The sequence below is a fragment of the Apostichopus japonicus genome, chromosome 19 (genome assembly GCF_037975245.1).
Source record: "Apostichopus japonicus isolate 1M-3 chromosome 19, ASM3797524v1, whole genome shotgun sequence".
Taxonomy (NCBI): Eukaryota; Metazoa; Echinodermata; class Holothuroidea; order Aspidochirotida; family Stichopodidae; genus Apostichopus; species Apostichopus japonicus.
This window is the reverse complement of record NC_092579.1, coordinates 3,035,704-3,052,070: the sequence shown is the minus strand read 5'-3', so window position 1 is coordinate 3,052,070 and position 16,367 is coordinate 3,035,704. Positions and strand designations below refer to the sequence as shown.

The 16,367-nt window shown below is 36.5% G+C and overlaps 1 protein-coding gene across 2 annotated transcripts in view; it reads right to left on the bottom strand.

Annotated features, from left to right (window-relative positions):
* Positions 1-16,166, bottom strand: part of LOC139959566 (uncharacterized) — a 66,824-nt gene extending 50,658 nt beyond the window's left edge. The window contains exons 1-2 of one of the 2 annotated variants that reach the window (XM_071957285.1): positions 15,198-16,166; positions 1,262-1,342 (exon numbers count right to left, since the gene is read on the bottom strand). In XM_071957285.1, coding sequence (XP_071813386.1) covers positions 1,262-1,342; positions 15,198-15,347 — 231 coding nt within the window. In that variant the 5' untranslated portion in view covers positions 15,348-16,166. The remainder of the gene's footprint in view (positions 1-1,261; positions 1,343-15,197) is intronic. The other variant, XM_071957286.1, reaches the window with a different exon arrangement.
* Positions 16,167-16,367: the final 201 nt, after the last annotated feature.

The window sequence follows — 16,367 nt, the reverse complement described above, 5'->3', positions numbered from 1 at the left end:
TCTACGACAAGTTGTGGCCTTCTCGCTGCTGTAGATGGCATTGCTGGTGATTCACTTGAAAGGAATATCAGGGCTATTTCTTCAGCAATTAGTGATCTTTTCGGTTAATGAGATCTGGAGAAATCAATGAAGTGGAGAGTCCGAGTAGTTATACACTGGTGACTCTATTAGCCAAGGGCAAGTGGATCCATTGTTCTGGTTCACATGTAAACAAACCCACAAATAATACAATCAAATCCCGTCTTCCTGTTCCAGCGTTTACCTATTCAGGGATGGGTCTATGATACACGAACTGGAAAGTACGGGCGTAGTCAACGTACTATTGTTTTGCTGCGGTGTCAGTAGGAATGCAAGAGTTGTTTGAAATTCCATGAAAAACAGATTGTGGTACTGTACAGTAAGTATATGGTGAACTCTATATTATAGATGGCAACAAAAATTGCATCAAGTATTTATATCTTAGCATCCTGCTGGTTTATATTGTGAAGTTCAATGCACTACTGATGGACCGGAAGACAGATCTTTGTACGTTGAAATTTATTTGTCATTACTTTGAATAGAGGCAATACATCTTCAGCATTTTTTACCCTGTAAAAACCATTATTTAGCTTCTGTAAACTTGTGACCCCGCAAAACCATTATTTAGCTTCTGTAAAGTTGTGGCTCTGAAGGACCAAGAATTAAACCAAAACAATGGTTTGTTTCTCCCTTTTAATCCCCTTTTCCCATCCCTACTCTTTCCCCAGCCCCCCCCCCCCTCCAATCTTCTTCAACAAACTCATGCACAAACATTTCCCTAACTAGTAATAAATTACATAAACTATTTAAAGCTGAGTTGCGTCCGTATGATCAGAATGAAACATTGACGGATTTCCGAGAATGGTTAGATGAAAGGAAAGTTCATCGCTCTCATCCATTTACATCGCTCTCATTCATTTACCCACAGAACAAAGTGAAAGGACATTAATGTTGGTTTAACAAGATTCCACCAATCTCATTTAAATGTTTTCAATGCAGGAAGGGTGCCAGAAGTGACTGATCCACTGCAACCATAAAAGAACTTTGGCTTGACATTAAAACTAGTACAGTACTTACCATACTACAAAGGATGCTACCATATAGTATTATCGGTCCCTACGAACCCCCTTCCACCCCCCACCTCTTTCCATCCCCTCCAAACAACGCTTTCAGAGAAACTGTGGAAACGCCACATTAATGTGGAAAAGAAGAGGAAGATTTGAAAGCATGGATTCTGACTTACTCGACTGCGGGATGCTGGATTTTCTGGGTCCAGACCAGGCGCAACAAACAGGAAACCGCACAGGATCACCTTCTTTGGTTTCTGAAATGGATGAAAATATTATGAAGGTCAAGTTTAACGATCAATCTTTGCCATTACCAAACAACAGTATCATCAATATAGAGCATGTCACACTTCCTGTGGTGAGCAGTGGGTGGAAGAGTAAACAAACCTTTGTTTCATTTTAACAGAGGATGTAGTTGAAGTTTTGGTCCAAATTACAGAATTGACGGCTTGAAAGAATCACTGAACTCGACATGGTAGCAATCTTCTTTGCACTTTTACTACAGGGTAATTGCGTCTAGAGGACCTTTGTGTACCAGTTACCATGATACCCCTGTGTGCAGGGTACCCCCTTTGTATGGAACTTATGTCTCTAAGCGTTTTGTGTACCAGTTACCATGATACCCCAATGTGTATGGTACCCCCTGTGTATGGAACCTGTGTCTAGAGGACCTTTGTGTACCAGTTACCATGATACCCTGTGTGTAGGATACCCCCTTTGTATGGAACTTAAGTCTAAGCATTTTGTGTACCAGTTACCATGATACCCAGATGTGTACAGTACCCCTTTGTATGGAACCTGTGTCTAGAGGGCCTTTGTGTACCAGTTACCATGATACCCGTGCTGTGTGTACCGTACCCCCTGTGTATGGAACCTGCGTCTAGAGGACCTTTGTGCACCAGTTACCATGATACCCAGGGCTGTGTGTATGGTACCCCCTGTGTATCTGTGTCTAGAAGACCTTTGTGTGTAGTACCACAGTACCTCTAGGTATGGTTCCACTTGTGTACGATACCATCGGATTGTGACAAATTCAATAAACTGCAGCTTTCGGAAAACCTCCCAAACGAGCAAAAATACACACCCAGGATCCGATTCAGCTTCAAATAGAAATCAGTCAACTTCTTTATTCTATTAAATAAATCATAGCTTTGCGAGTGTTTATCACGCTGAATCCTACAGTCAAACATGTATACAAGGCATCATTTGTGCTGTGTGTTACATGCCTGTCTTGGTTCAGTAAGTCTCACATGCAGGAAGGTATCACTCAAGTATTAATCTGGTCATAGCATGGTGCATCACCTGGCCCTTTCTGATTCTGGCAGGAAGTTTTGTCAACAAGTTCCAGTAGTGAAGGATGTACAATAGACTATGTGTGGTGAAGAGTTAACAGACTTTCTATCAAAAAACAAAATCTTAAGCACAAACAGTTTACCAGTTACCATAGTAACAAATCTCTGTTTGAGATACTACCAAAGAAAATCCAACAGTGTTAGCCCATGTTGTAGATACTTCATAATCTAATTCTCAGCTGGTACAGTGTTTGAGTTCCTACTGTATCTGATTCCACCAACCCTCTTGTGTATTATTCAAAATGACAGGCAACCAGTCACAATAAAATATCCCCCCCCTCTTCTCCCTACCCCCACCTATATTTTTCATATAAAATAAGCAATATTTATAGCTTATTTCTTTTTCCATTGTAAGCTATTTGTTGCCTCAACATGTCTTCTCTATAAATTTACCACATTACATCTTAGTTAATTCTCCATTATTTAAAGCACGACTTGAATGAGCAAACCAAATGAATATGTGTATTATCAAAAACAAATGTATCCAACATTCGTAGCAAACACATATAGCTACATTTGTAGCCAACAAACAAATATTGCTTAGATTAAGTAATTCAAAATAAGTCTGCAAAATATCACCCAACAAGAGAATTGACAAACTGACTGTTAACAGTCATGATAAAACTTACTGGTTTATATATTTACGAGTGACCCGCTTACCTGTCTCCCCACAACAAAGGCGAGATCTCGCCTTGTTGTGGGGAGACAGGTAAGCGGGGAACGAAGTAAATACAACAAGATTAATTATCTGAATTATTTTCTCTGCACAGTTGCTGTACTGTACATTTGCTACTTATCAGTGTTTGGGCTTTCTTCTTCTTTTTGGGAGGGGGGGGGGGGGGGTTCTGCTGTCTTTCTCTCTCTGTTGTCTTCCTTAAATTTTTTCAAAATATTCCCAAAAAAGTTGAATCCAGTGCTTCATAAACCTTGCCAGCAATATGTATCATAAATGGACATATCTAGCTTGGTGTGTTGCTTTTCTTTCTCTTTATTTTTTAATTGGTTTTACAGAGTACGTAGTACCTTTCAGACATAACATCAGATCCTTATTATCAAATGCAATTTAAGCTAATTCATTCCATTTGTAATCATCTAATGCTATTTACCTGATTTGGTCTTGTTGACTGCTAATAATTAGGGATTGTCTAAAGTTTATCAATTGCCATAATTCAGGGCAATAAATTTATTGAAGAGAAATTATTTCGTGCAAAAGCATTAAAACATTGTCGTCAATTTTGTGCCTTGATGCAGTTCCCCCCCCCCCCCCACCTTACCTTCTCTCAATCTAAGTATTTACTCCCAAAAGTTTATGTATTCAAATATATATGTAGCACCCTATTATCCACCAGTTGAAAAATCTCCCCAAACTTGTCCACAGACCTTTAAAGAACACAGTGAAATGTTATGCCATAAAACTTTCCAATTTCCCATTGTAACCTACCCCCTTTAGAGAGAAAAGAGGGCAAATTCAGGGGTAGGACCCATATTAGTATATAAAGGGGGTAATAAAAAATATAGCCATATATAGAATGTTTATACCGCTGGAGGTGAGTCACACTTCACTTCCCAAGCAAAGCAGACTCAACAGCTCTGAGCAACTTTGGAACACAATCCTTTTTTCCAACCCACTCAAATATTCTATCAGTGAGTAAAATCATGGCTAACCTTGATTACTCATGTTTAAAGTTCTGCAGTGTGTCACTCCTAATCTTTACTGCCATAAATTGACAATCAATTATCAAGATTTCATAGAACAAATCTGCAACAAAAACATTACCATACTGCATCACACTCAACATACAAACATACACACACACATGTACAGTAAACCCCCATCGAGTATTGCATTGTACAGTGTAACTGTGAAGTGATAGTACAGACTCAAAAGGTGAAAAAGACAGGGCATGTGTTTGCCTTTGCAATGGGATAAAGCTTATACCATGGAGCCATGTAATCACACTATTGTACCATTCACACTATTGAACCATGTAATCACACTATTTAAAGGGATAAAGTTAAATAACATACTGTACCCTTAGAAGTTTGTTTTTTACAAACTTAAATCTTACAATTAAATTTTACAAACCTAAATCTTACAAACTTAAATCAAGAATCTCTTACTTCTCTGTAGAATGCACATGAAGCTGCAATGCTTCTTAAAAATTGAAAGACTAAAGGAAGATGACTTTTTCCTTTCAATATCTCCTGATACTTTATGACTAACGGTTCTCTTCATATGATCCCACCTTAAGGTAGGTGTTTGACTACTTTGTTTGTTCCTGTTTACTGTTCTCCCGGTAGAAAAACTTCTGATAGGCAGGGAAAGAGCATGGAATATATTTAATGCTTTAAGTTTTGTATAGCAAGTTTCAAATAGCTCTGAACTTAACTTACTTAATTATAAATAAAATGGTTCCTGTGTTGCATATATGTTTGTAACTAAATCTTTGCACATGTAATGCAACTTAGCCATTCTAAATTTCACTTTGGCTATGCGATTGACCAAAAAACTCTATTTACGTACCTAGAGTCATAGACTACAGGGTAGTCTCCAATTAGATTGCAAAACAGGATTATATGAATGGCTCACAGTGTAAGGTACTGTACTAACATGAGTAGCATATACAGTATACAATACAGCAGTGCTGAAATATGTTAAAGCAGGCCCTTGTACATATAAAGCAGATATTGCAGAGCCCCCCCCCCCCCCCTCATCCAGTGTTCCAAACACCAGTGCCCTTTAAAAAGTACTATAATTTATTACTCTGACAGGATACTGGACTGCGAGAAGCTGTGGTACAGCAGTGTGGTTTATAAAGGTACAAAACAGGACAAACTTGTTTGGGTTAAAGGTCACCCCTGTACTGGGCAACACCTTTCCAGTTTAAAGACATCTTGTGACATTTATTGACACCATCAGCACCAGGATAGGGCACAGGCTTGTGCTTGTAAGTCTTATTATTGAGACTGGATGTTCTGAATTTATGGGAAATCGTGGGAATAAGGTTCTTCAAGCTCAAACCTAGTAACCTACTGTCAGTTAAACTTAACCAGAAATGCAATGTATATAATTGGAAACACTATTATGTACAGTAACACTGATACAGCAGTTGCAAGAAGACCAGTATGCCAACATAAAGGAAATTTTGCACAAAAAACTGTTAAACTATCTGAGAAACGGTTTATGGAGGACATATTACTATTAGGTAAACAGTTTAATCTCCTTAAGTCCACAATTTGCTGTTGACAGGGGTCAAATGTTAAAAGCCAAAGGTCACATTCCTTATGGCTATGATGTTTCACAAAATTAATATGATGTAAGTGGAGTAGAAAATTATAGTCTACAACTGGGAAAAACAGCACTTTTGAAACTTATCTAAATTTCAGGTTATAAAAGTTGCTCCCAGCAAAGCCAAGAAGGAGTGTATCCTTGCTCCTCGACCTTCATTAACTATTCTTTTCTATCCTTTATGCGAAGGTGTGAACCCATTTAAATCTGCTGAGCACATGCTGGGATCTATGCACTATACAGCTTGGAGGAGAATAGTGAACAAACAAAAAAAAAAGTTGCACTTCAAAGGAATTTATAACGAGCAATGTTTATCTTTCCCGTCCCCCCGCCCCCACTTCAAACTCACTTTCTTTCTTTCGTTACATGGATGACTTCATGTTCCAGGTTGAAAATCCCCAAAAAATGACTGGTTTGGGAATTTATAAATGCACGACAAATACTGACCTTTCTCCCGTCTACTTGAATGCACTTTCCTCATCAACCTAACACCCCAAAACTTACTAGTCTGGATATTAATGAATGAAGATAGTTTACCTGTCTCTCCTACACATAAGCACTCTGATCTACCTAGCCAAAAAATTGGGCAACATTCTTGCCCTGTTCTCTAATGACTCTCTCTATGCATTTGCCTGCTAATAGGTAACGTTTTAGCACTGCATCCACAATCCGACATACTTGGGACTCCACCCATCCGAGGTGTAAATATTGCGTTTTCCACAGAACCAGAAGTTTCACGTAAAGGGTACGAAACAAAATTTGAAAAGTTGCTCAGCACAACGGTTAAGGAGACTGTCGCATCCTCGTACTGTAACTGCAACTTTGGCTCCTGTAAACTTGTACTAAAGAGGAAAGGAGAATTTGGGGATTTAACTCTCGGGCTCTAAAATATAGTCTTACACAAACTTTAACAGTGCGTGTCCGTGTTCTTATGACAAAAGACTAGTGCTCAAAGGGAAGGGAATGGATTGTCTGGTAATTCCCCTTTGCAGTGGTTACCTGAATACTGAAACTTTGTTTAGATACTTCATTTCATGGAAACAATTTCTTTGCAAAGTTTCATAAAGACAGCCCAATATATAGTACATTAGCATTGCTGTTTACACTTTAATCAATGCAATCAGCTGGGTCTTTTTGCTGGCAGCCTGCCAAAAATTGAGACTGTCTTTTTTCATAATTGTTAAGTTTTGTCAGACTTATGTAAGATTGTATCAAACAGGAGGCCTACTGAACCTTCAATGATACTGTACAAATGATGATGAGTCATTTTATGGATGTCATCTGAATTGTAGTTAGAAACCACTGAAAATTTGATTGGTTTATATCTCAATAAATTCTTCCCAAATAACATTGCGCAACAAATGACATGTTTACAACATGTCTAGGGCTTTTTCAGGCCTGACTGATTTAACATTGCTGCAATCATCAAGTATATAGCAACAGTCATACCATACCATCAATTATGATCAGAATATTACATTCACTGGTATTCAAAACACTGTACTTTCATATCCCAAGCCTGTGATAAAGACACTGAGCAAACGGTACGTTACAACAAGTTTGTTCGAATCATTATGTTTGTTGATGATGGATTTTTCTCTACAGGTACATTGTGACATGTGTTTCAGCGATATGTATACTCAAACAGAATGTGAAGTCATAACACACACAAAAGCATCTCATTCTGTTTGCAACAAATTTTGTGGGGAAATATATGTCATTCTTTGTCTGGAAAGGGAATGAATATAGTGCTGATTGCAGTTCCGCAGTATCTACAGTATGTATACATTGCTCTAAATATATATGCTACAAAAACAAACAAGAGCATCAATGATGCAGTATCTCAATACTGGAAGTTTTAATTTTGATTCCTAATTTCAAATCTTTGCTCTGTCTCTACAATTATCAATATCAATCATGGTACAACAAATATATAACTTGCATTTTTGCTACTTTGTCACGAATAGTCTCTGCAGGTTACACTTTATCCTGCTAGTCTTGCCTTTAGCGCTTATTGCCTGTTAGTCGAAAGAACGACGTTGCAAGGTTTAGTAATGTCATAGAATATTTAAGAACTTGTTTTTCATGTGGTATCCTTCATCTTGGGTCAGTCTCTGTTGGACTTTTTGGTCATATAGTTTGATGTCAATGACAACAGCCAAATTAGAAGAGGCGAACAACTCGACGATATTCTTGATGCCTGCCTTGAGAGCTAGGCCTATTGACCTACTGTATGTTAATGTAGACTGTAGTGGTGACTACCATCAAAACTGTGTCCACTTCTAGATATCAAAACAACCCACGTTTTTCCATCTCAATTTTTCGGACATGAAGATTTCATGGATTTATGACTTGGAAAAAATAATGTAAAAGAAGATTACAAGTTTTTATATGCAAGTGATGGGTGGCCTCCTCTTCCCCTAATAGCCACCTCAGTTCCTCTCCATTTTGTTATTTTATTTTAATTCTTTGTACATTTGATGTCAAACATTACAGGTTCAAAAGAAAGCTAAACATACTTCTTATAACCTTATACATCTTATATCCTTATAAATAAAACATAACCTTATACAATTTTTATTGTCTTATCAAAGTTGTGATGCTATGGCCGGCTCCTCTTTTATACGTACCCATCAAACAAACTTACCCTGGTCCTTCCTAGGAAAAGCTGTCTGAACACCAGTACAATGCTAATGTGGCTATCACTGAAAGCCTTATAGGCCTAGTGGCCTATATATATATATATTTTTTTTTAAATTGCACTAGGCCTACAGTAAATAGCCTTCAGAAATACAAGAATGTGTATACGTAATTATACAAAATACATGAAGGGCAATCAAACAAACTTATCATGGCCCTTGCTCTGAAAAGCTACCTGAACACCATTATAGTGTTCAACCGATTATGCATAACAGAAAATACCGATTACTGATTATTTTTTCATAATCGTACCGATTCCGATTATTTGAAAATGAGAAAATATCCCGTTTATACGAAATCGGCAATAAAGTTTGACAGAAACAATTATTGTTGTGATTTTCCCCAGTTTCCTTTTGCTTCGTTGTTATACAAGGCTCTAAGGTACCATTTTGTATGTACCAAATTACCTCTGGAGTTTCTCGGAAAGAATTTTTTTTTTTTTAAATTTCCAAAATACGGAGATATGACATCCTACCTAGTCAGCACTGTGCTAAGCGAATGGCCTAACCACCTCGACGTAAATGTCACCTGTTAATGGCTTGAAATGGGCTACGAATAGTTACTCAAAATATCCATCTCAAAAAGTATCTCAGACAAACCATCCATCTGCAATCTTTACCAAAGTGTAAATTTTAATGACATATTGCCTTCATTCCGACAATATTTTGTACTTATTTTCAGTATTATACCGTTTATGAACAAATAGAAATGTTACGAACTTGAAGTTAAACATACCTATTCGTTACCTATATAATTCCATTCAGGTTCAATTAGAATGTGTAAGCTTAGGCCAATCAAACTGAAAAGCAAATTGTACCATCGTAACTTGTTTAAAATTACTCTAAAATGTAATACCAGATTGATGTAAAGAAATAATAACAACTAGAAACTACTCCAATATAAAATATAACATTCCCTCTATAAGACATATCACTTACATTACCTTCCAAACAAATGCCGATTTCCAGCAAATTGAAAGTTGTAAACTAAGCTACGCAATTTTTTTTTTTTTTTTGCAAACCGATGGTTAGGCTACATTTCCCATTGACTTAGTGTGGTTGTTAGGCTAACATGTGGTCGAAGATTGCAGTTTCCGTGGATATTTTTAGTTTTTATTTGCGACACAACTAGAGCGAATAAACAGATGTCAAGTTTAGATTTCCATGCAGTTGATTTAGTGTGAAGTAAGGCTACTATGTGGTCGGAGATTTGTGAGGATTTTAGGTTATTTTCGCTGGTACTGCAGGCCGTAATTTACCACGGGAAGTTCCCGGTGATTGTGCGCGACCCTCTCGCACTGCTTCAAATTTTGATGCGGGGTGAGAAAACTGCGCGATTCGCGATGCAACTGCAATTCCTAGCTAAAGCAAACGCATGTCACAATTAATTTTACACAGACACCTGATATAAAGAGGGCGATTTTTTTATATTTCATTTTTCTTTTTCGCACTCGTAATTGTGCTTTAGGAGGGCTTTTTAGCACTTGCGAGGGCGAATCGCCCGTTGCCCCCGCTTATTTCCTACCCTGTCCAGCACATTCCTGAATTCGCGAAATTGCTATTGCTGCTATGCTTACTGTGCCAAGAAATATGCAGCCAATAACCCACGAAGGAAGCAAAATCGGCGACCCTGGCAGCCTAATTTGATGAAAGTATACACTGTGAAAGACGTATAGGGGGTGCCTTTTTTTAATATTTCGTAGTAAAAGAACAAACCTAATTCATCAGTTGATATTTTCAACTTCCATATGTTTTTGAATAATGATATTTTCACCTTCCATATGTTTTTGAATAATCGGTATGACATAACTGGTATTCCACGTAATTTTTACCGATACCGATTATGTACCGATTATGCAATATTCGTACCGATTCCGATTCCGATTAGGTTAATCGGTTGAACACTACACCAGTACTATCCTTAAATGGATGTTACGTAGAATTCAGCAGTACAGAATGTAATTAGCATGCAATACACTAACACCTCGCGTACCTAACTACAGAACAGAAAATTGTTCGCGAGGGTAGCCATTTTCGTATATCTAACATGTAGCTGTTATGAGTCATAGCCAATCTGCTACAAAACAGACTTGGGGGCGGGGCTTAATCATCAAAACGGACCTTTTTACTAAAAGTAGGGGCGGCAGCTCAGTGTTGTTTTAAGAAAGAAAAATCATTTAAACATCAAATAAAGCAAATAAAAGCCATTAAATGTCATATACATGTAGTAAAATTCTTATTAATACCTACCTGTAAACAACAAATGGAAGTTTAAAATTTTAATAAAATATATAATACATAGGACCCTATCTTAGACGATACCACTGTTGAAAGACAGTTCTATTCTATTCTCTTTCATAAAACATAAGTTTTGGAGCGTGTGCAAAACAGGTCTGACAAAGTGTGTTTTCAGTCCAAATTGGCCTGATTTGGACATAAATCGGTGAAAAAGTCACAGAATGAGATACAATTCTGGAATAAAAAATAGTAACTTTTGTTGGTCTATATGATATATTCTTGCTCTGGAAATTCCAGAGAAAAAGAACTTTGTTTGAAGACGCTGAAAAATTTTTAAGAGAAGAGAAAGTCCCACTTACTGTTACAATATCTCTATACATGTAATGTATTGAGATAAAAAGTCAAATATGGTCACATTAAGTAACATATCACCGGCTATTTTCATAAAATTTTGTTGTTGTTGGATCCATTTTATTCAAATTCAAATTATGCAAGTCAACACTTACAAAGAACTTATTTCTTTCCTTTTGAAGAAACTGATTTAACTACTGTATACATTGTGACAATATGAATCTTTATAAACTGTGTAATTCAAAGCAAAAGTTAAATTTTGAACAGTCCAAAAAGGCTGATTATCTCCTTGTCGAGACGTGCACATGATAAAAGAACAATTCTAGACGATCAAATAAGCCGACCTAAAAAAAGAAAGAAATCCATTTCAACAAAAACAGAATTTTGCAAACGCACCTGGATTGCTATCTTTAACTTCAAATGATTGTATTTTTTTGTGTTACTTCATCACGTTTGTTTGGATTTTTGACAGGAGAATCAAACACAAAACATCTTCAAACCAAGGTCACTAAAAAAACCAGACAAAAGTAAGGGACAATGAAATCTCCAACATACTCCACTTTACATACCTTTGTCAAGAGATATGTTTGTCCCACCACCAAGAAGGAGTAGGAAGTCGACCATTAACAGAATGCAAACATAGTTAAACACAACCATGTATACAGCTCATCCACAGTGTCACATATTTTTTAACCAAGCATAAAACTCCTTCATTCAGATGAACTTAAATCATAACCATTAACTGGAAAACCCTCAGTCATCATTTTTACGAATTAGGAATATAGAAACTGTAATCTGTGACTGCTTCATTACACATATATACAGTATTTCTGTTTGTGATTTGGGTATTTTGCGTTTCTCTCTTCTTTGTTTGGGAGCCACAAATTAGAATTAAGGTATTTAATCAAATAATAAAAACTTATGGCAGAACAATTCCACCAAAATAGATTTGATATTTTCTTGGAAAAATTTGTCACTCTTTTTTTTTATACCTATGGTTTAACAATTGAAAATATCAATCTTGGTTTCCCTACACAATAAAGTTCTTCCAAACAAAGAATGTGTATATACAGTACTTTTTATCATGTGATGTGTATTGTGAAACCAAGTCAGAATACATTATTGACAAACAGTTAACTTCAAGAATATTGGATCCAATGACAATTGAGCTGGCAAATTGTGAGCTACAGTAATACTATACAGTAAATAAAAACCTTAAACAGCAAACTGAAGCCAGCATACACAACTTGGCCTAGTGTTAAGGGTTTTTTTTCCAGCACTTGTAAAATTATTGCTGGTAACAATTGCTACTGCAACACAGTACTTATAGAAACCTAACAAAGGAAGAAAGACAGTGAATAGAGCTCTACTTGATTGGATATTAAAGACAAGATGTGTGTTACCATGGCAATGCCAATAAAATGGATCACTACCAGGAGGACTACTATTGTAATATTTTGAAATGATTCTGTATTAGAAGTTCTATTTGTAATGAAATCTACTTGATGAACAGATCAATGTATATAGTACAATATTGCTGTGTGCTGCAGGAGTTCAATATTGCTACAGGAATGACCTTTATCAAACATCTCTGTCAGGTTGGTTGAATCAGTTTAAACAAACAAAGGAATTCGCAAAAAACAATGGGGTTAATAAAGCAGCAGGGTTGAATTGAATTTTACTTGGTCAAATCTGAAAGATACTATGAAGTATTGAAATAGTGAACAGTATCATACAAATGAAGAAGAAGTAAAACAAATGTTTGTAGCCTTACAGTACATAATTTGCTATTTAAGTTGTATAAGACTTGTTGTGCATTTGATCACCAAGTTTACCGATTATTTAGTTTACAATTGATCAAGCAAAGACCCCTTCCTACAGATTTACATAGCTTCTTTCCAAATTAAAATGAAAGTTGATTATGGGATTTGTATAATTTGATTTCAATTTCAAACACTTGGTCACCCAAAATCTTTTCGTTTTATTAGTATTTTTTTTCTTCTTTTTTCTCTGTATTATTAGTATTAATCACATGCAATTTGGCAAATTGGAGAAAAAAATTGGAATGTTTTCACCTGCTCAACAATATTTTTAAAGGGAACATGATAACCTGTAGAACTTAAGCTGTTTTAAGGTATGGTTATTCGAAAATCATTCAAGAAAGAGGGTTAAATGAGGCGCAGTGCTAAAATGTTAATTGATAATTTTAATGAATACATGACAAATAGTACTCTGTACATATTCGGTGTCAAATTGATGGAAATAGACATGGGGAATAATTACATCAATTTCGCATCGCAAATGCTTTGCACATATGGACAAGTTGCTATAGATACAAGTCACAGGATGTAGCTTCTGTAGTAGTGTTTTGTACAAGGACCCAGTATTGTCATCATGAAATACAAAAATTTGAGCCTTTCAAAATTGGTACACAGAATGTGAATGCTAAATTGTGCCCTGAGACACACAAATACTGTACTTGTAAGAGATTCCATGCAAATTAAAAAAACATGACGTAATCCCATTCATGATTTGGATATATATTATAATTTATTCTCAAGTTGCGATTGTGATGTATCAAAATAATGATAATAATAATAAATGAGACTTATATAGCGCCAAATCAGTAGACAATGTACATACTGTAGTACTTAACAGTTGACAATGTTAGTTGTACAGAATACAAATCTAGTTCAATTCTGGATAACTTAAAACTTACTAGTTTGGGCAGCTACGTATCAGTACAGATCTCACCTGTATTCACTCCAAACATTTCTTTCAAAAACAACAACAACAAAAACTTACAAAGTGCCTCCCTTCTGGATCACTGCACAATTTCTGTTCCTTTCTGTGTACATTTGTGGTAGAAGCAGGTTAACGCAGGACTACTTTAAGTTTTCAGCATTTAATGTAGATCTTGCTTTTAAGCCAAAATTGAAATCCGCAAGTCAGTCTGCAACTGTGACCTTCAGCATGTTTTTCCAATACAACTTAAGCTTTTACTCACTTCTGTAATTGTAATCTGCAATTGACTTGAAATAGTAGACTTTGACGGTTAACATCTAATCAATGGTAATGATATTCTGTAATAGGAGCACTGTTACCTGTAGTTTCCAGTCAATGCAATGCATGTGAACAAACTTGTTGTTCATTTTTCCATTGAAAGTTAAAAACTTGGGGGAGTTAATATATTAGCGACTGGCTCATTATAGCCTATATCCTGTATCAGAAAGAAAAGTAGTTAACTAGCCCAATGATTATATAAGTTGGTTTTAACCTAATGTCTCAATCAGTACACTGTAAGTTAACTACGCTTCCTTTTACACTTATACACAACAATCTGAAACTGGTGTTTACTAAATTAGTTTGAGACAATTAATTTAAGTTGCCCATGTTGGAATTTTTAATTCTAGGCATGTTGGGATCGAAAAATCCAACTGTATGCGCCAGGTTCCCAGGGTTTCTTCTTACTTTATTCAGGCTCCCAAACTGCATGGCCAAATACAGTAGCCTGTCGAGCTACCAACATTCAAAATTGCCAACTTTCTTCACTGCCTGGAAACATATATTAATTTAATCTGTATTGTACTATTAGTAGACACAGCACTTGTAATCACTGTAGATACGCCCCCCCCCCCCACCCCCTGGACACCTGTCTTAAGCTTGCAAATATCCTTGGTAAGAATCCAAGTAACTTTAACACAATCTAAGTTGTAAACATGGCATATTCACACGTACAAACAAAACAGCACAATCACCCACAACGTTAGAAGTGCATTATGTGACAATGAGAAACCTTTGATTATAACAAGTACAGTAGCCTATCAAGTTCACATTCACAGTTCCAACACATGGTACAACCCTATTAAATCACTTCAAATATCTTTTAAAAGCTGCAAAGAATATCATGCCATGGATGCAGTTTTGATTCCTTAAATGCATCAATAAATGATAAAAAGATTGCATTTTGTGAATTAAGTTTGTGTTCTATTTCCATTGTTACCGGCTTGCACAAAATGTTATCGGATGACTACAGTCTCAGGACAAAAAGCCGGACAGGCTACTACTTTGGAAAAGACTTATCGGGCACTTGGCTGCATACTAACCTAGCCTACTGTATAGGTTGCCTCTCAATACTACAGCTTACTGTAATGGCTTAAACTCTGTAATTCTTATTACTTACCTTATTTGCAGCATCACTGTCCAGATCATGTGCCTCTCTTGTCCTAAAACAATTCTGGCACTTGACTTTGTTGAACATGTTTGGTTGGAAATTTTTGCATGAGGATGTCCGTCTGAGGAGGTTCTCCTCACCTCTCTGTGGAAAGACCATCCTGCCTCCCTCAGCCAGCTGATTGATTCCTCAGTCAGACAAGTTTTAAGATTCCACTTCACAGTAGGCACTATTTACTTGAATGATTCCCAGTAAGTTCTGCCTTATTTCGGTTAGGTCTAGCTTATGTTTCATATACAGTTGGCTATCCAATCACAATAATATCATTGAACCAAATTTGTAAAAGCATGAAAACGTACACAACTTACACTAGTGACAACTAACATTTGCATTTTCCTAATTCGTAGTAAATTCTAGAGAACAGATTCTGCTCAACCTAACATTAGGCTATCCTTCAGCACACAAAGTGTGTGTTAGGGGGTCTACTACGCTGAACAAGCCTAACGAAACTATCATAGGCTACCAATATTTGTAATAATGTACATCAGAAAGAACAGAAGGAAAACAAAATGTTATAGGCTATTCCCAAACTAAATGGACTTGTACAGATCATGGATGATTTTATTATCCTTTATCGCTGGACCCAACGGTTGCTCCGCCGGAGAGGCAGATGGCACTACGCCCCATGTTTCCAAGTCGAATTCCAGCAGAAATTGCTGTTAATTCAAACCTAAGCAAGGTAATCCAGACATAAAATTCCTCACAATAATATCCGCTTTCGCAGCTAAATAAAAGTGATATTACGAAAATACTTGAAACAAATACGTATAACCGTTCGTCAATATAACAGGTAACAAAAGTGACCACAGTTTACTGCACTAAACGGGTCTGCCTTAATTAATAATTGTACACAATAGTAGTAGCTCTACCAGTCGACCATCGATAATCCAGATCTGAATCTTTAAACTGTAAAGGAAAGATCTGTACACACCATAGAAATTGAAGTAAGGTACACACATATTGTCACACACAGTGTCAACAAAAAATAGAGGGCGTTTGAAATATGTTACATACTATACAGAGCCGTGTCTGGTTACATAAGAAATGCCTGTCCGCTCTGGAAATAGATGTCGCTACGCCAATTTACAACACCAGTCTGTTCACTGTAGACAACAATGA